General features: G+C 41.6%; 1 protein-coding gene and 1 pseudogene across 1 annotated transcript; both read right to left on the reverse strand.

Annotated features, from left to right (window-relative positions):
- Positions 1–3,621: 3,621 nt before the first annotated feature.
- Positions 3,622–4,626, reverse strand: LOC133261510 (olfactory receptor 5B12-like). The gene has a single exon (XM_061439983.1). The coding sequence runs from the start codon at positions 4,624–4,626 to the stop codon at positions 3,658–3,660; it is 969 nt and encodes a 322-aa protein (XP_061295967.1). The 3' UTR covers positions 3,622–3,657.
- Positions 4,627–18,593: 13,967 nt separating this feature from the next.
- LOC133261126 (olfactory receptor 5B3-like) lies at positions 18,594–19,633 on the reverse strand (annotated as a pseudogene).

A 19,633-nucleotide genomic window follows, 5' to 3' on the forward strand; every position in this document is an offset into this window, starting at 1 on the left:
AGTGAAAAGGAGCATGGTTTGTACTTCTATGGGATGATGGAAGAGACAACTCTATGGGATGATCTGAAACATGTCCTCATTTTGGGCACAGAAAGAGTGGATCTGGAATGCTGTAATTGGCCATTAGGTACCCAGCTTGGTGCTGACTCATTTATTCAACCTCAGTTCACTCACTTGTTTGTTTACTAACTAATGCTATCATACAGGCACACATATCCTCATCCATCCATTTATTATTTTTTTCATTGAACGAACATTTGATTACCCATGAGAACCCCAGGCTGGTAGAGAATAAGAGGGCTGATTTATGAGCTCATCCCAGTCTCAGGACTGTAAAATTCCCATTAGATGCCAGTTTCAGAGAGAATTTTTTAACTAGAATAAATTCCATTTTAGCTTGATTGACCTCCTCTGAATGAAGAATAAGGAAATTATTTAATTCCTCTGCAGTCTGCCTAAAATTCTTTCCCCTTATTGATTATCCCGAGTTCAATGTCTTATTAGAATCAAAATCATCATAGTTTGGGGCAGGTTTGATCTCGTTCTGCTGCTGCTAAGCCTTCCGTCTTGGTGTGTCCATGCTTCAGAATACCACAGACCGGGTGGCTTATTAACAATAAAGACGTATTTCTCACAGTTCTGGAGGCTAGGAAGTCCAGCATCAAGGCGCTGGTTTATAGACTGCCGTCTCTTTGCTGTATCCCCACGTGGTGCGAGGGACAAAAGAGCTCTCTGGGTCTCTTTCAGGGGAACACTAAGCCCACTCATGGAGGCTCCCCCAGACACTGGATCTGCCTCCCCTCAAAGACCCCACCTCCTACTACTCTGGGCATTAGGATTTAACATAGGAATTTTGGTGACACACAGATATTCAGTCTACAGCAACATCTATTCTCAGAAATAATCCAGACAGAAACTTTCAATTGTATTAATATATGTTCATTACTCATATTTAAAAAGTTACAGTGGCATATTTGACTGGAGATGGATGAACTGTTAGAGTGTTCCATTGTTGCCCAACACCGAAGGTCCAGCGTGGTTAGACCACTGTCTGAACCTGTCGGCTGTGTGTGCTGCAGCAGTGTGACTAATGCCACACCCCGACGCATTAAGACTGCAAAGGTCAGGGCGTGGGGGCATTCTGGGCGTGCATTTGTCTTTTACTGCTCTTTCCTACGTCTTCTCAGTGAGGCAAGGGTACATTTGGGAATTGGCGCAGGTGAGCACATCATATTACGAGGCCTGTGGTCTGCAGTCCTCCTAAACGTGGATGTCCACTGGAGTGTGCACGTTTCTAGCTTAACTTTTTATCCAAGTGAAGCTTCGAATTTTGCAGTTCAAAACGTCTAGAAAACAGGGACGGCAAGTCTTCTCAGTTAACAAGGGCTTCACTGCAAGAACATAGCAACACGTGGACAGAGCACAAGAGTTTCAGTCCCCTTTATATACCTCTGATGACCTCAAAAACCATGTTGTTTAATGTGCTCCTACTTAGACCTGTGATCAAGTGATGGGGATTCGGGCAGTCTTCAGAATATCCACAAGGAAGGAGATTTAAACAGATTCAAGAAAGATGCTAAATTAATAATATTCTGACTTTCTCTCTTTCAGTCCTTCTAATGTCTTAGTTATAAAGATAATTATGCTATCTAAATCACTTTGCTGTACAGAAGAAATTGTCACAGCATTGCAAATCAACTATACTTCAATAAAAAATGATAGTTTTGTTATACTGAGAAGACTAGTGTTCTTTGATAAAAAGATGTTTTTGTCTTAATATACTTTATGTGTCCTACAGTCTGCCCTGGTGTCAAACAACTGTTAGCTGAACCAAGCTGGAAAGGATTTACTTCAGAATTCCGCAGACTTAAAATTCTCACTTTGCCACCATCTACCCACATCCTCCAGGTGGCTCAGTGGTGAAGAATCTGCCTCCAATGCAGGAGAGGCCAGAGATGCCAGTTCAATCTCTGAGTCAGGAAGATCCTTTGGAGGAGGAAATGGCAACCTACTCTAGTATTCTTGCCTGGAGAATCCAATGGACAGAGGAGCCTGGTGGGCTACAGTCCATGGCATTGCAGAGTCAGACATGACTGAGCAACTGAGAACGCATTACCCACACACCCATATCTGAGACTCCATTCCTCCTCTCTACCTGGTTGACTCTCTCAGAGTTAGTGTGAGACCTTAATGAGATAGCATATGCAATACTTGGAAAGGTACTAGATTCTAAATGAATAGTACCTCTTTTTTGGTCCTAATCTTTTCTATATATCAGGCTCCAGGGAAGTGACTGCATCTTACAATCTCCTGGTGTGCAGGTCTTATCCCAGATCAAATTTTCCTGAATTTCAAAATTTCCTGAATCAGTATTATATCATACTCTCTGGAAGTGGGATCTGGCCAGTAATATTTTAAAAATCTCCCCCAGGTGATTGTAATGTGCAGCTGAGTTTGAGAACCACTGCTGCTGCTGCTGCTAAGTCGCTTCAGTCATGTCCGACTCTGTGCGACCCCATAGACAGCAGCCCACCAGGCTCCCCTGTCCCTGGGATTCTCCAGGCAAGAACACTGGAGTGGGTTGTCATTTCCTTCTCCAATGCATGAGAGTGAAAAGTGAAAGTGAAGTCGCTCAGTTGTGTCTGACTCTTAGCGACCCCATGGACTGCAGCCGTAGGCTAAATGTTTATTGGTTGCTTGAATGCATTGGTTTTCAAATCTGAGTCTGCTTCAGAATCACCAGGAGGGCTTGTTAAAAAACACAGATAGCTTGGTTGTACTCCTGGAGTTTCAATTCTGTGGGTCTGGGATGAGGGTTCCTGTAATTGGCATTTCTAAAAAATTCCAGGTCATGCTGATGCTGCTGGCTTGGTAATGATGCTTTTGAACCACTGTTCCAGGGAAACAGTTTTCAAAGTGTAATCTGCACCCCGACCGCATCTGAAATACAGGGGAAGCTTGTTAATAATGCAGGTAGTTCTCCCTAGCCAGACTCTTATATGAATTTTATCTATTAGAACTCAGGTAAGGAATAGGTATGGATATATTTCAGCCTTTTGAAGCATGTTTTTCTCTCTGAGATTCAAGGATAAAATAGATCTAGCTTGTATACTATCCCTCATTATCCAGATTTACAACTGGCATTCTCACTAAGCTCAGGATCCATGTATATGTGGATAACGGGGCATAATTCTAAAGATTTCTGAGCTCTACCAGAAGTATGCTAAGTTATATTATCTGGATTAGATCCCTAAATTCTATTTCTTCATCAGTCTTTCAAGGTAACTCTTAGGAGTATAAATGTCTAAGAAACATGGCCCTGTGCTGTGTGGAAGATTCTTCGGGTTCTCTTAATTCTAGAAAATGAAAATGGGACTCTAGTGTCAAACACCTATGAGATTTACCTGCAAAGCACCTTAAACCAACAAACTGATGTAATGTGGGATCCTATGGTATCAAGGATTATAATCTTTATCTTAAGGTAGAAGCAATGTTATATTTCTGGAAAGGGACATCCGGAATTTCTTCTACCCAGTTACAGTCGTGAAGAGTGAATACAATCAGTTTTGTCTGGGAAGGAACTGCTCAAAGAAATAAAAGACAAGAAAGAATTAACCTTCAAACAGCATTCTTGCCCACAGAAGTCCAATAGAAGATTCACATGGTTTGCATGCGATTTCTAATTAGTAAGCTAAGCCTAGAGAAGACTGCTTTTCCAACCACCCTTTTAAAGGCACTCTTGACCTCCTTGTTCCTCAGGCTGTAGACCAGTGGATTCAGCATGGGGATGACCATGGCATAGAACACGGACGCCGTTTTGTCTGTGCCCATGGAGTGGCTGGAGCTGGGCTGTAAGTACATGAAGATGATTGCCCCATAGAAGATGGAGACAGTGGTGAGGTGGGAAGCACAGGTGGAGAAGGCCTTCTGGCGTCCTTCAGAAGAGCGCATCCTCAGGATAGCAGTAAAGATGAAGAGGTACGAGCCCAAGATAACCAAAAGAGCGAACAAGGTGTTGAACGCTGCCAGTGTGAAGAGCACAATCTCGTTTGTGTAGATATCAGAGCAAGAGAGAGCCAGCAGTGGGGGAATGTCACAGAAAAAGTGATTAACCACGTTGGAATGGCAGAAGGAGAGGTGGAAAGTGAGGGCAACATGGACGGAAGATTGTAAGAGTCCACAAACATAGGAGCTGGTGGCCAGCAAGGCACACATAGCTCTCGTCACGGTGGTGGTGTAATGCAGGGGTTTGCACACGGCCGCCTGGCGGTCAAAGGCCATTGAGGCCAGGAGGAAACTTTCAACAGTGGCAAAGGCTGCAAAGAAGAACATCTGGGTAGCACATGCATCGTAGGATATAATCTTGTCTCCTGTGAGAATCCCCGCCATTACTTTAGGAGTAACAGAGGAGGCATACACACAGTCCACTAGGGAGAGGTTACCGAGGAAAAAGTACATGGGCGTGTGAAGTCGAGAGTCCAACAGAATCAACACGATCATCCCAAGGTTCCCAACCAGAGTAGTGAGGTAGATGAGAGCGAAGACTGTAAACAGAGGGACCTGCATCTCTAGAGCATCTGTTAACCCCACGAGAAGGAATTCAGTCACCTCTGAAAGGTTCTCCATCAATTGGGGAGTCAACGTGAGCAGCACCTATGACAAGCTCAGCAAGTACAAGGTGATGCTATCCGATCGTCTTCATGGGAAGTACACTGTAAATGCAGTCTTTAGTCATGTTGTCAGCTTCTTATGGAGGGAAGGAGCTCGTGAGTGAGAAGCTGAGCCAGATGGGTAGTGCTGGGTTGACTGAGGTTGTTCATCTAGAAGTGGTATGGAAAACACTAGAATGCCCTTACTGACTGTGGCTGCGAAGAGCGGACCATATGATGACTCTGGGTCACATTTCAGCTTGCTTGCTTGCTGTATGTTATATCTCTTATATTAAACCATGTAGGACTCTTCTTATTTCATCTCTTACAAGCACACTTGTCTAAGGTATACATCAAAGGCTTAAATCAACAGAAAGTAAGATACAGGAAACCTTTTGTCAGTCATTGGTGTGTAACGCTGACAAGCCCTCCTCAATTGCCTCCTCCATCTCTGAGGGATCCCCGTTCACTTCACTGGCAATCTACAGTGATTCCAACCTTCTTTTTCTCTCTAATTCACGGGGCCCTCAGCTGAGTGGCCCTCAGTTTCTGTCTTCCACTGTCACCTACACTTTTGCCTTATTTGTGGGTGAAGAGAATAGGGGAGATGGAAGGATTAGTTTTGTCCTCACCTAGAGACTCTGTACCATCAGCCAGACCACAGACCTCCTGCCATAGCACGTAGTATATCTGGTTGCTCTCACCTCCAGTGGTAACTCAGCAGATAGCTTATTGTAGCTTCTGTAGTTACAGTATGAGAGACTGTCTTGACCCAAGAGACACTTCTGACTCTGGCATATTAGGTCCCATTCATTCCTCCTGGATTAACTATTATGAAATATTCAGGGGAGGATGTGATGTAGCCCTTGTCTTTAAGGATTCCTTAGTGGGAGAGACCTGCATCCAAAAGATACATTAGTCATAATGTATTTCTGAAGTGGAGGGACACCCGTGGCCTTTGGAATTAGAAAGCACGTTTGGTTTGCCCAACACAAGAACTCAGGAAGGATTTCTGGAGATCAGGACTCCTCAGTTGTGGCTTGGAAACTAAAGAAATAATAGTAACAATATATTAGTTATTATAACAGCAAACACATAACATTTACTTTGGGTCAGGAAACTGTTCTAAGCTGGTCACGTGTATTAACTCATTTACTTCAGTTAGCAATTCTGTTGCTGCTGCTGCTGCGTCGATTCAGTACTGTCCAACTCTGTGTGACCCCATAGTCGGCAGCCCACCAGGCTTCCCCGTCCCTGGGATTCTCCAGGCAAGAACACTGGAGTGGGATGCCATTTCCTTCTCCAATGCATGAAAGTGAAAAGTGAAAAGTGAAAGTGAAGTCGCTCAGTTGTGTCCGACCCTCAGCGACCCCATGGACCACAGTCTTCCAGGCTCCTCCATCCATGGGGTTTTCCAGGCAAGAGTACTGGAGTGGGGTGCCCTTGCTTTCTCCAGAGCAATTCTGTTAGGCAGGTACTATTATCACCCCCATTTTGCTTCAAATGGAACCAAAATTTAAAGAGGTAAATTACTTGCTCAAGTAGCATATTTGATGGTAGAACTGGGATTGGAATCCAGGCAGCATGATCTAAAATCTGCAATATTAAGCATGCTTCTTGAAACAGTAGGTCAAGTTCATTAATCTTCCTATATTTCAGTTTCTTCATCTTCCAAGTGGGAAATTCAGCTTTCAACTTTTAAGGTAGATGAGTAGGATAACTTAGATCATGTAGAACATTGAAAACAATGTTAATTGCATAGCAAGTACTCAAAAAGTTTAAGATGTCACTACTACTATTACTGCTACTACTACTATACCAGGCAGAAGAAACATCATGGATAAAGGTAGGAACTGGCAAACACCACTGTATAAATAGACAGTTATAAGTATATAAGTATTACTAAATCAAATCTCAATTGAGAGTGATGTACAAAAGTAATTGGTAGACATGAAACTAGGATTGAGACCTAAAAGAGAAAAAATGTATCAGATTATAGATATAATACAACTGTTTAGCAGAGTCTAAAGTGACTATTTAGATCAAATATAACAAGAATATATTTTTTCCGGGAATCCCTCCTTCAGTGTTGGTGGGGCTGTAAGTTGGTGGGCCACTATGGAGGTTCCTTAAAAAACTAAAAATAGAGTTACCATATGAGCCAGCAATCCCACTCCTGGGTATATAGCCAAAGGAAGAAAATCCACTAATTTGAAAGGATACATGCACCTCAGTGTTCACAGCAGCACTACGTGAAATGGCCCCAACGTCCATGGACTGATCAGTGATTAAAGAGCATGTAGCACATATATACAGTAGAATATTACTCAGCCATAAACAAGAATGAAATCATACCATTTGCAGCAACATGGGTGGGATTAGAGATTATCATTACTAAGTGAAGTAAGTCAGACAGAGAAAGATAAATATGATATGATATCATTATATGTGGAATCTCATAAAAAATGACAGAAACGAACTTGTTTACAAAACAGGAACAGACTCACAGATATAGAAGATGAACTTATGGTTACCAGAAGGGAAAGCGGTGATAAATTAAGAGCTAGGGATTAACAGATACATACTTCTATATATAAAACAGATAAACATCAGGGACCTACTGTATAGCACAGGGAAATATATTCCATATCTTATAATAACTCATAATGTGAAAGAATCTAAAAAGAATATACGCCTGTATTATATGAAAAACTTAATCACTTTGCTGTGCACCTTAAACTAACACAACCCTGAAAATCAACTGTGTTTCAACAAAAGAGCAAGCACAGTCACAACTCCAAAAAATGTTTACTTTTGACAATAAGTGCCACTAATTATGGATAAGGCGATGGCACCCCACTCCAGAACTCTTGCCTGGAAAATCCCATGGATGGAGGAGCCTGGTGGGCTGCAGTCCATGGGATCGCGAAGAGTCGGACACGACTGAGCGACTTCACTTTCACTTTTCACTTTCATGCATTGGAGAAGGAAATGGCAACCCACTCCAGTGTTCTTGCCTCGAGGATCCCAGGGATGGGGGAGCCTGGTGGGCTGCGGTCTATGGGGTCACACAGAGTCGGACACGACTGAAGCGACTTAGCAGCAGCAGCAGCCAGTAATTAGTAACTTGGATAGGATGTGGCTACGGGAAATTTACTTACACTCTGTGAATCTCAGTCTGATTGTCTGTGGAATACTCGATTCTTGTAATACCCAAAGTACTTATTTTAGCGATCTGAGAAGTTGAGGTTGAGTGGCATATGGAGCCCTGCTAATGTAATGCCAGTGTGTGGACTGTGTTCAGTGCCAATTCTCTCTCTGTCTCCTTCTCTTCCCAGTTGGCTTTGCACATAAACCAGCTCTGTGCCAGGAGCAAGGGTCACGAGATGAAGAACACGACTCCTGACTTTTAAAGGAGGTAGAGACAACCAGATCCACAAATTACCTCCCCAATGTGATAAGTGATATAATAAAAGTGTGTATAAATCTAGTGAAATGATCAGTGAAGTAACGGAGTATGCCAGAATACCCTACTCACCATGAATTACTTTCTCCTGAGGATTATTCATCAGTTCTTATGTCTGTGCTTGCTAGAGTTGCCAGATTTGCCCCAAATGCATAAACATGTAAATCTGATTAAATCTATTTTTGAAAAAAAATAAAGTTAATTTTTGTATTCCACTAATGGGTATTCATTGGAAGGACTGATGCTAAGGCTGAAACTCCAATACTTTGGCCACCTCATGCGAAGAGTTGACTCATTGGAAAAGACCCTGATTCTGGGAGGGATTGGGGGCAGGAGGAGAAGGGGACGACGGAGGATGAGATGGCTGGATGGCATCACCAACTCGATGCACATGAGTTTGGGTGAATTTCAGGAGTTGGTGATGGACAGGGAGGCCTGGCATGCTGCAATTCATGGGGTCGAAAAGAGTCGGACATGACTGAGTGACTGAACTGAACTGAATGTGATAAGAATGTCCAAATACATTTGTATTGACCAAATACATTATTTATACTACTTATAGGTACAAACGGACACAAAATATCTCCTTTTGATCCAGAAATTCAGAGGTGTGGGAGTGTGGATAGGATTGAACCACAAACACAAGACCGATTCTAATCCTAGTTCTATCAACAACCAGCTGGGTGTAGGCCTGCCACGGCCAGATCTCCTTATTTCACAAGATGAAAAACATTCTTTATCTCTCTTGTAAGCTGTTATCCTGCTCTGATGTGACAATAGATATAAAAACTCTTTAGAAACCCTAAAGGTACTAACATTTTAAAATCAGACAGTTTGAGACAAGTTGCTTTCTGTAGTCTATCACACCTTTTCTTGGTTACTGCAGGGTATTCAGTCAATAATAATGAATGTCTAAACTTTGATGTTTCTAAGGAAAATGGCTTTATATTTGAGATCACAAACAGATGTTGAAAGTTTCCTCCAAGCCCTGATATTCAGAAAGGGAGCTAAGATGTTTCTACCTAGTCCTGTAGTACATTCTAAACAAACAAACAAACAAACAAAAATTAGGGGACGCAGTCTCCCTTTTTGAGTCTAACCATCACTCTACCATTTATATAAGACAGCTGATTATAATGAGCATGGAAATATGGATGCTGGAGGCTGGCACAGCAGAGTGGAAAGAGTGGTGAACTGGGAGTGAGATGATGCCTAGCTCTAACTTTAAACTCTCTGGGCCTTTCCCATCCTCATTTGCAAGAATTAAAACAGTTGAAACTTCTAGAGGTCCTTCCCGTTCTAATCAGCTGTGATGGTGTGATTTCTTGATACTTACTTTTGTCCTAGGCTCGACAGATGAAGGTACAAGGCAGACGGTAAGGACAACCTTCTTGCTCAGGCTATTGACTAGAAGTCCCCATCCAGAAAGACTTCATGCTGGAGAAGCTCCCTCCCCACCCTCGGAGCTCTGTATGGTGGAACATAACTTGGGTTTGTGCTCTTGCAAATATCAAGGCAGAGGAAATGACCTTGTCACACAATCAATCTCAGGGGAAACATTTAGTATCAAGTGAGTGGATATCTCATGAGGCTCCGGGTCCCAGATTTGTCCTCCTAACCTGAACCTGACTGGGAGATGCAGAGGATAATGTTTGTATGCATTTTAGCTGAGGGTGTTTATGAAGGCAAGGGAGGATGGAAACTTAGAAGGAGGAGCAACTAGCCAGCAAGTCAGCAGCACCCCAGCCCAGTTGCGTGCGTGCATGCTAAATCACTTCCGACGTGTCCGACTCTTTGTGATCCCGTGGGCTGTAGTCCACTGGGCTCCTCTGCCCTTGGGATTCTCCAGGTAGGAATACTGGAGTGCATTGGCCACGCCTTCTCCAGGGGATCTGCTCCACCCAGGTTTCAAACCAGAGTCTTCTGCGGCTCCTGCATGGCAGAAAGATTATTTACTGCTGAGCCATCAGGGAAGCCTCACAGACAAGTTAGGCAATGCAGGTTAAAACTTCCTTAAAATCTCTGGCCTATGTGGTGTCAGAACCTTATGCAAGCTTTCTCTATCTCTTTCATAAAAGCCTGGAAATCTGTCTTCTCCTCAATTCTTTTAAACAAAATACCCATTTGTTTTACCACTACAGGGCCGGACTGGGCATATTTTGGGAAACCTTTATTCTTATTTTTTAGAACTAAGAAGAAGGATTCATTCTTTCCTCTGCATAGTCCTCTCTGTCCCTAAACACCCAGGTGGAATTACCTCTGTTTTATCAGTGCTTTCAGGTACAGTTTTTATAAATTTGGGCTCTGTGGTAGTATGGTCTCCCTTCCAATCCTAGTTCTGTTATCTGTTGCAGGGAGACCTTGGCCAAGTTCTTCAGTCTCTCCAAAAATCAATATATCACCTATAAAAAGAGGAGCAATAATATTGAATATCCCTTATATGAGAGTAGGGGCTTCCCAGGTGGCGCAAGTGATAAAGAACCGATCTACCAATGCAGGAGACATAAGAGATGCAGGTTCAATCCCTGGGTCGGGAAGATCCCCTGGAGGAGGGCATGGCAACCCACTCCAGTATTCCTGCCTGGAGAATCAGGCAGAGGAGCCTGGTGGGCTACAGTCCACAAAGAACTGGACACAACACGTGATTTAGCAGAACGCATATGAGAGTGCTAAAGATTACATTAGATGTTGGTGTTCAGTAGCTAGGTCCTGCCCATGAACTGCAGCACGCCAGGCTGCCCTGTCCTTCACGATCTCCCGGAGTTTGCTCAAAATCTTGTCTATTGAGTCAGTGATGCCATCCAACCATCTCATCCTCTGTTGTCCCCCTCTTCTCCTGCCCTCAATCTTTCCCAGCATCAGGGTCTTTTCAAATGAGTCAGCTCTTCGCATCAGGTGACCAAAGTATTGGAGCTTCAGCTTCAACATCAGTCCTTCCAATGAATATCCAGGACTCATTTCCTTTAGGATTGACTGGTTTGATGTCCTTGCTGTCCAAGGGACTCAGGAGTCTTCTCTAGCACCACAATTCAAAAACATCAATTCTTCGGCACTCAGCCTTCTTTATGGTTCAAGTCTCACTTATGTACCTGACTACTGGAAAAACCATAGCTTTGATTATATGCATCTTTGTCAGCAAAGTGATGTCTCTGCTTTTTAAGATGCTATCTTGGTTTGTCATAGCTTTTCTTCCAGGGGGCAAGCATTTTTTCATTTCATGGCTGCAGTCACCATCTGCAGTGATTTTGGAGTCCAAAAAAATGAAATCTATCACTGTTTCCATTTTTCACCCCATCTATTTGCCATTAAGTGATGAGACTGGATGCCATGATCTTAGTTTTCTGACTGTTGAGTTTTAAACTTGCGTTTTCACTCTTCTATGAATAACATAGAATTCGCCATTTTAAAGTGTACAATCAATTTTTTTGTATTTACAATGTTATGCAATCATCACAAGAATCTTATTCCTGAATATTTCCATCGCCACAAAAATAAACCCCATATATGTTAGTAAGTCCCATTCTTCCTATTCCTAAATCCCCTGTCACTGAGTAATCAAAACTTTGTTTTTATTTGTATTCCTGGCCTAGATATTTTATAAAGTGGGCACATGTGATTTCTGTCATTTTATGTCATTTTCTTTCACCTAGCATAGTGCTTTTGAAGATCTTCCATGTGGTAACATTTCTTATTCTTCATTTCATTTTATAGTTGAATAATATTCCATTGTATAGATATACTACCACAGTGGGTTCATTATCTGATGACTATTTGGGGTCTTTTAACCTTTGGGCAACTGTTAATAATGTTTCTATGAATATTCATATATAAGTTTTTGCTGAACATACATCTTCAGTTCTCTTGGGTATATTTTCAGAAGTGAAATTGCTGGGTTATATGGTGACTCTGTGTTTGACTTTCTGAGACTCACCAAATGGTTTTCAACAGCAGCTACATCATTTTTCATTCTTACCAGCAAGGTATTAGAGCTATTCTTCCACAACTATTGCTTTGACATTTCTGGATTGTTTTGCAATTCCATATGAATTTTAGGATTGGCATTTCAGCTTTTGCAAAAAAAAAAAAAAAAAAGCTACTGGGATTTTGAAAGAAATTATACTGGTCCTCTCAAACAAAGTTAGTGGAGGTGATGGAATTCCAGTTGAACTATTTCATGTTCTAAAAGATAATACTGTTAAAGTGCTGCACTCAATATGCCAGCAAATTTGGGAAACTCAGGAGTGGCCACAGGACTGGAAAAGGCCAGTTTTCATTCCAATCCCAAAGAAAAGCAATGCCAAAAATGTTTAAACTACAGCACAATTGCACTCATCTCACATGTTAGCAAAGTAATGCTCAAAATTCTCCAAGAAGGCTTCAACAGTATGTTAACTGAGAACTTCCAGATGTTCAAGATGGATTTAGAAAAGGCAGAAGAACCAGAGATCAAATTGGCAACATCTAGTGGATCATTAAAAAAGCAAGAGAGTTCCATAAAAACATCTACTTTTGTTTTGTTGACTACGCCAAAGCCTTTGAGTGTGTGGATCACAACAAACTATGGAAAATTCTGAAAGAGATGGGAATACCAGACCACCTTACCTGCCTCCTGAGAAATCTGTACGCAGGTCAAGAAGCAACAGTGAAAACCAGATATGGAGCAACGGACTGGTTCCAAACTGGGAAAGGAGGATGTCAAGGCTGTGTATTGTCACCCTGCTTATTTAACTTACATGCACAGTACATCAGGTGAAATGCTGGATTGGATGAAGCACAAACTGGAATCAAGACTGCTGAAAGAAATATCAATAACCTCAGATATGCAGATGACACCACTGTTATGGCAGAAAGCAAAGAGGAGCTAAAGAGCCTCTTGATGAAAGTGAAAGAAGAGAGTGAAAAAGTTGGCTTAAAGCTCAGCATTCAGACAACAAAGATCATGGCATCTGGTCCCATCACTTCTTGGCAAATAGATGGGGAAACAATGGAAACGGTGACAGACTTTATTTTCTTGGGCTCCAAAACCACTGCTGATGGTAACTGCAGCCATGAAATTAAAAGATGCTAGCTCCTTGGAGGAAAAGCTATGATCAACCTAGACAGCATATTAAAAAGCAGAGACATTGCCAACAAAGGTCCCTCTAGTCAAAGCTATGGCTTTTCCAGTAGTCCTATATGGATATGAGAGTTGGACCATAAAAGCTGAGTGCTAAAGAATTGATGCTTTTGAACTGTGGTGTTGGAGAAGACTCTTAAGAGTTCCTTGGGCTGTAAGGAGATCCAACCAGTCCATCCTAAAGGAAATCAGTCCTTAATATTCATGGGAAGGACTGATGCTGAAGCTGAAGCTCCAATACTTTGGCCACATGATGTGAAGAGCTGACTGATTGGAAAAGACCCTGATGCTGGGAAAGATGCTGGCAAGAAGAGAAGGGGATGACAGAGGATGAGATGTTTGAATGGCATTACTGACTTGATGGACATGAGTTTGAGCAGGCTGTAGGAATTGATGATGGACAGGGAAGCCTGGTGTGCTGCAGTCCATGGGGTCACAAATAGTTGAACTCGACTGAGTGGCTGAACTGAACTGAACTGAGATCACTTTGGGTAGTATTAGCATCTTAATAACATTGTTTTCCTTCCCATGAACATCAGATGCCTTTCAACTTATTCAGGTCTTTAATTTATTTCCACTTTATGTTTATCATAATCGTACAGCCACTCCATAAGTGCCCACACGCAGGACACTGGAGCCAACGTTGCAGGAGGAATACGCATGCACTGGACCCCAGAGCAGTATTTGCTCCCTGCCTGGTCTTTCTCCAGACACTAGCTCTGTGACTGCTTGGCAAGCACCCATATCTAGAGCACCAGTGCCCACGCCTCACACCCTGGAGCAGCTGTGGCTTGGCCAGTGCCCCCACTTCATCAGTGCCCAAGCTCAGGCCATGTAGTTAGGCAACTTCAAGCCAAGGATCTCCACAGTTTGCCATAAAACCACTAGAGACTAAGAAGAACAAGGACACGTTTCCCTACTGGTTTCATAAAGAATGTAGTCTTCCTGACATATTGATTTCAGACATGTAGACCTGTGTGATAGTTGAAATTTCTGTTGTTTTAAACTATAGAGTTTGTGGTACTTTGTACAGCAGCCCTAGATAACTGATACAATGGCTTTGAGTTTGGTAGTTGGTTCTTACATACAACAGCAGAAACTTAGGTAATAAAAGAAAAAGTAAATCGGACTTTATCGACAGTAAAAACATTTGTGTCTAAAATTATACCATCACTAAAGTGAGTATATAACCCAAGGATGCGAGAATATATTTGCAAATCATGTATCTGATAAGAAATATTATAACTGTATAGTAAGAAGACAAGTATGTGTGTATATATGTATAGATATATTTTTTCATGGATTGGACGACTTTAATATATCAGCTTCTTCATATTTATCTACAGAGTCAATCTGATCTCAACAAAAATTCAAGCAAGAATTTTGGAAACAATCTTTCAAGTTAAAAGATTCATATGAAGAGGTAGAGCTACTAGAATACTTAAAGTAATTCTTAAAAAGAAGAACAAAGTTAAAATATGCTCCTTAACTGATTTCATGACTTACTCTAAAGTTACACTAATCAAGAAAGTGTATATTGGTGAAAGAATAGACACATAAATCATTTGAACAGAATAGAAATTTCATCAATAGAAACATACAATATAGCAAACCAGTTTTTGCCACAGCAATTAAATGGAAAAGTGATATTCTTTTTCGTGCAGCAACACAATGTCTATATACAAAAGCAAGTGAACCTCAAAGTGTACCTTCTACCTAAAACAATAATTAATTCAAGATGGATACCACTGAAATGCGGAACATAAAATTATAAAGCTTTTAAACGAAAATATAGAAGAAAATCAGAAATGTCTGAATTTGGCATTGAATTTGTTGGTGCTGTGCTGTGTGCTTAGTCGCTCAGTCATGTCTGACTCTTTGCTACCCCATGGGCCCCAGGCTGCTCTGTCCATGGGGATTCTCCAGGCAAGAACACTGGAGTGGGTTGCCATGGCTTCCTCCAGGGGATCTTCCCAACCAAGAGATCGAACCCAAGTCTCCCGCATGGCAGGGGGATTCTTTATCGTCTAAAGGATGGTCTAGGAAAGAACAAAGTGACAAATTTTACTTATCAAAATTAGAATTTTTGTTCTATAAAAGAAAGCATAGGCTAGGAGAAAATATTTGCAAATCATGTCTTTGCATATCATATTTTCAATTTACATATAAATGGTTCTTTACATTTTTTCTAGTTTTATTGAGGATGAAAGATAAAAATTCAGTATATTTTAGGGGTACTATGTAATGTTTATGTATGTGTAAAATTGTGAAATTATTACCATAATAAGATAATTAGCATATCCATCACCTCACATAGTTACCACTGACTCGCTCAGGGTTGTGCCCAGAGCTCTATATAAGTGGGGACATTACCGTTGCAGTGAGGTTTCTAGGCGTCTTTGATGTGGGCACTCCCTAAGTGGCTGTGCACTTGGGGTCTGGGGTGCAGGCGTGTGCAGAGCTCACAGTCCTGAAGTCCTGGGTACAGCTTAGTCAGCACTGACAGTGGTCCTGGTGACTGAATGTGGGTGTGTGCAGAGCAGCTATGCAGCCAGAATCTTGAGTGCAGACACAAGGAGAATTGCCCCAGAACCAGTGTTCCAAGTAAGGTTGGCTCCAAGGTCCACGGCAAGCGGAGGGTTGGAGTGGGGAGTGAGCCCAGGGCCCAGAGAAGTCCAGCCATGGCTCTTTCCCTGGGTGAGGGGTCTGGGGGTGGGGTCAGCATCTTCCTCTCCAGAGTCTGCAGCTGCAGGGGCTGCTGGTTACCTCAGTGGCTTAAGTGGTAGGAGTCTTCAGTGGAATCTACATTAATGAACACTGTGGGGTTCACCGGGCTCCCCCATTGCAAAAGCTGTGGGGAGTGGTAGCATCATTGCTGAGACCCTCAGTGGCAGAGGTTGTGTGGGGTCCTCACAGGGGGCACTGCAGCCCAGTGGCCCTCAGCCTGTGCCTGACCCTGACATCAACACTCCCTTTGTTCCCAGGCAGATGCTTCATCTCTGCCAGTTTTCCCCATGACCTTTTCTCTGTAGTTATTCTCTATTTTTTTCCTCCACTGTGTTACTGCAGATTCTTAATTGGACTCCTGAGCCCTCCTAGAGCTATTTCTGTCTGCAGTTATTCATCTAATTGTTGTTTTACTTGGGAGGATAAAGATACTCTCTTATCTTGTTGTCACTGTATAAAGGATTTGTTTTATAGAATATATAGAGTGTCCTTTAAAGGCAAAAAAAAAAAATCAACTCAATTAAAAATGCACAAAGGATCTGAACCTTTACAAGAGAAGATATACAGAGGAGAAGTACACACAATTGTGCTCCATAGAATTTTTCATTAAGAAAATAAATATTGAAAGCACAAAGATAAATTACTCTGCATTTGTTAAAATGGCAAAAAATCCTTATAGTGTTAAATACTAGTAAAGATTTGAATCTCAGTCATTGATTTGTTGTGGTAATGCAAAAAGGTACAATCATCTCTGATGACAGTTTGGAGATTTCGTATAACATCATGTATGGATTTCTCGTGTGATCCAGTGTTTGCTCTCTTAAGTATTTCCCATAGCGAACTGAAAACATATGTTTCACAAAATCCTGTTTGTCGATGTTTATCGCAGTTTTACCAAGATTCACTCAAACTAGAAGCAAACAGATATACTCCTAAAGGTGAATGGCTGAACAAACTGTGGTATTAATAGATATAAATGGAATACTATCAAATAATAAAAGAGATGAGCTATTGATTTCTACAAAACATAAATGAATTTAAAGTGTATTTTTTGTGGCTAAGCTGGTAAAGAATTTGCCTGCAATGCGGGAGACCTAGGTTTGATCCCTGGGTTGGGAAGACCCCCTGGAGAAGGGAAAGGCTACCCACTCCAGTATTCGGTTCTAGAGAATTCCATGGACTGTATAGTCCATGGGGTCGGAAAGAGTCAGACATGACTGAGAGACTTTCACTTTCACTTTTGATAAGAAAAAGAGATGAAAACAGTACACATCATTGGATTCTATTCATATGACATTTTGAAAAAGGAAAAACTGTAGAGATGGAAAATAATTCAGTGGTAATCAGGGGCTAGGGGAACAGGGAGCTATTCTCTATAAAAGGGACACTATGGGAATTTTTTGAGTGATGAAATTATTCTGTATATTTTCGAGGTGGCAGATACATGAATGTATGCATTCATCAAGGCCCATAGAACTGCTCGTCATGAAGAGGGACCTATTAACATTTACAGACAAACAAAGGAAATCAATTTGGAGGTTGGACAACCCCAGGATAGAATGAAGACTATTACAAAAGAATCTAAGTCACTGAAAGGGGAGGAGCAAAAAGAGCTGATTTAACTAATGTCAAAAAATATATACTGACTGGAAATTGTCAACCCCATAGTCTAAAAGTAAAAGGAACTCTACAACAAGCCTGAATTGCAGTGTTAAAATTGTTGCTCAGGGGTACCAGCTGACAATGCTGGAATGGCTTTACCTGGTATTAGAGTTAACAAATACATAAAAAAGAGTTGGTCAGACAAATAAGAAGGAAGGCGGAAACAAAATGGGTTATATCAGAGACTTCAGTATCAAGTTATATTTAGTGTGTGCTCTCTGGTTTTCTTGCTTTTGAAAATTATCATGTGACCATACTTTTTCAACCAAATGACTTACTGAAGGCAGAAATATGAACTCCTTTACAATGCTGTACTAGCATAGCTCTGGAAAAATGCTAATCACTGTGTTGTACACCTGAAGTTAATAAAGTATGATATTGTAAATCAACTCTACTTCAGTTAAGGAAAAAACACGAGACAACAAAAAAGAGCCAAAATGGATACCTTTATTAAAAAAAAAAATCCATGTCTCATGTTTTTCTTCATTTTAGAATTTCTCTAGCTTTTTAAGTTAGAGAAATGAAAAATGTTAAATTTATATTCTGATAGCATAGTTATTTTTAACTTTTTAATTAAAAACTGGCCATAGTCCATTTGACTCCTTTAACAAACTTCTCACCCCTGTATGTGCACACACAAGACCCTTTCATGTGCTCCTATTGATGAGTTTTAGCCCTGTCTTATAAAAACACTTGCATAGAATATGGTAGAGAAAATATGAACATAAGAATATATCAAGGATAATTAATAAAATTTATGACAAATGAGATCTAAAAAAAATTCATAGTCTCCTTTGGCCATCCTCATTCAGATATTACTTATCTGGATATGTTATTTTCCTTTTTCTAAGAGACAGGTTTTGGGAAGAAAGATTATCTCAGTAATTTTAATGCAGTGTGAGCAGTAAAATATGATTTAATGCATGGAGATGCTCTGACAGAAAATATGTAGGTTATTGTCAACTCTATATCTTTAAGAGATGAAACTTAGAGACAATTTTGCCTTCTCAATAGCTTTCTTGAAAGCACTCTTGACTTTGTTTCTTAGGCTGTAGACCACAGGATTCAGCACGGGGATGACTGCCGTATAGAACACGGACGCCATTTTTTCTGAGTGGATGGAACGACTGGAGCTGGGCTGGGAGTATATGAAGATGACGGTCCCGTAGAAGATGGAGGCTGTGGTGAGGCGAGACGGGCAGGTGGATAAAGCCTTCAGGTATCCCTAAGCCGAGTGCATCTTCAGGATGGTGACACATACGAACAGGTAGGAAATCAAGATAACTAGGAGGGCAAAAAAGGATATTTAAACTTGCCACAACAATAAGAAGCAGTTCACTAATATGTCTATCAGAACAGGAGAGAGTCATGACTGCTGGAGCATCACAGAAAAAGTGATGGATTAGTTTGGACGTACAGAAAGAGAGACTGAATGTGTCCCTGACGTGGATGGAGGCATTCGGGAAACCATAAACGCAGGAGCCGACGGCGAGGCGTGCACACCGGCTTGTCGCCATTATGGTGGTGTAATGTAGGGGTCTACACACTGCTGTGAAGCGGTTGTAGGCCATGGAAGCCAAGAGTGCATTTTCCACAGTGGCAAAGGCTGAAAGAAAGAACATCTGAGCACCACACACGTTGCAGGAGATGACCTTGTCTCCTACAAGGAATCCAGCCATGACTATGATTGACAGCTGCAGAGTAGCCGAAGCCCGCCAGACACAGGTTACTGAGGGAAAAGTACATGGGAGGGTGGAGACGACAACCCAAGAGAATCAACTGGGTCGTTCCCAGGTTTCCAACCACACTGATGAGATAAATGAGAGTGAACGTTATAAAGAGGGGGCCCCGCAGCTCTGGGGCATTGTTTAGTTCCAGCAGGATGAACTCAGTCACTTCTGTACTGTTTTCCAAGGATGCTATAAACTGAATTGAACTTAATTCAATTTGCAGCTCCACAGCCCTACCATTCACTACCTGGAAATCACTGAGCCTGACCCACAGATTCTTCAT

Source organism: Bos javanicus, chromosome 15 (genome assembly GCF_032452875.1).
Source record: "Bos javanicus breed banteng chromosome 15, ARS-OSU_banteng_1.0, whole genome shotgun sequence".
In the NCBI taxonomy this organism is placed as follows: Eukaryota; Metazoa; Chordata; class Mammalia; order Artiodactyla; family Bovidae; genus Bos; species Bos javanicus.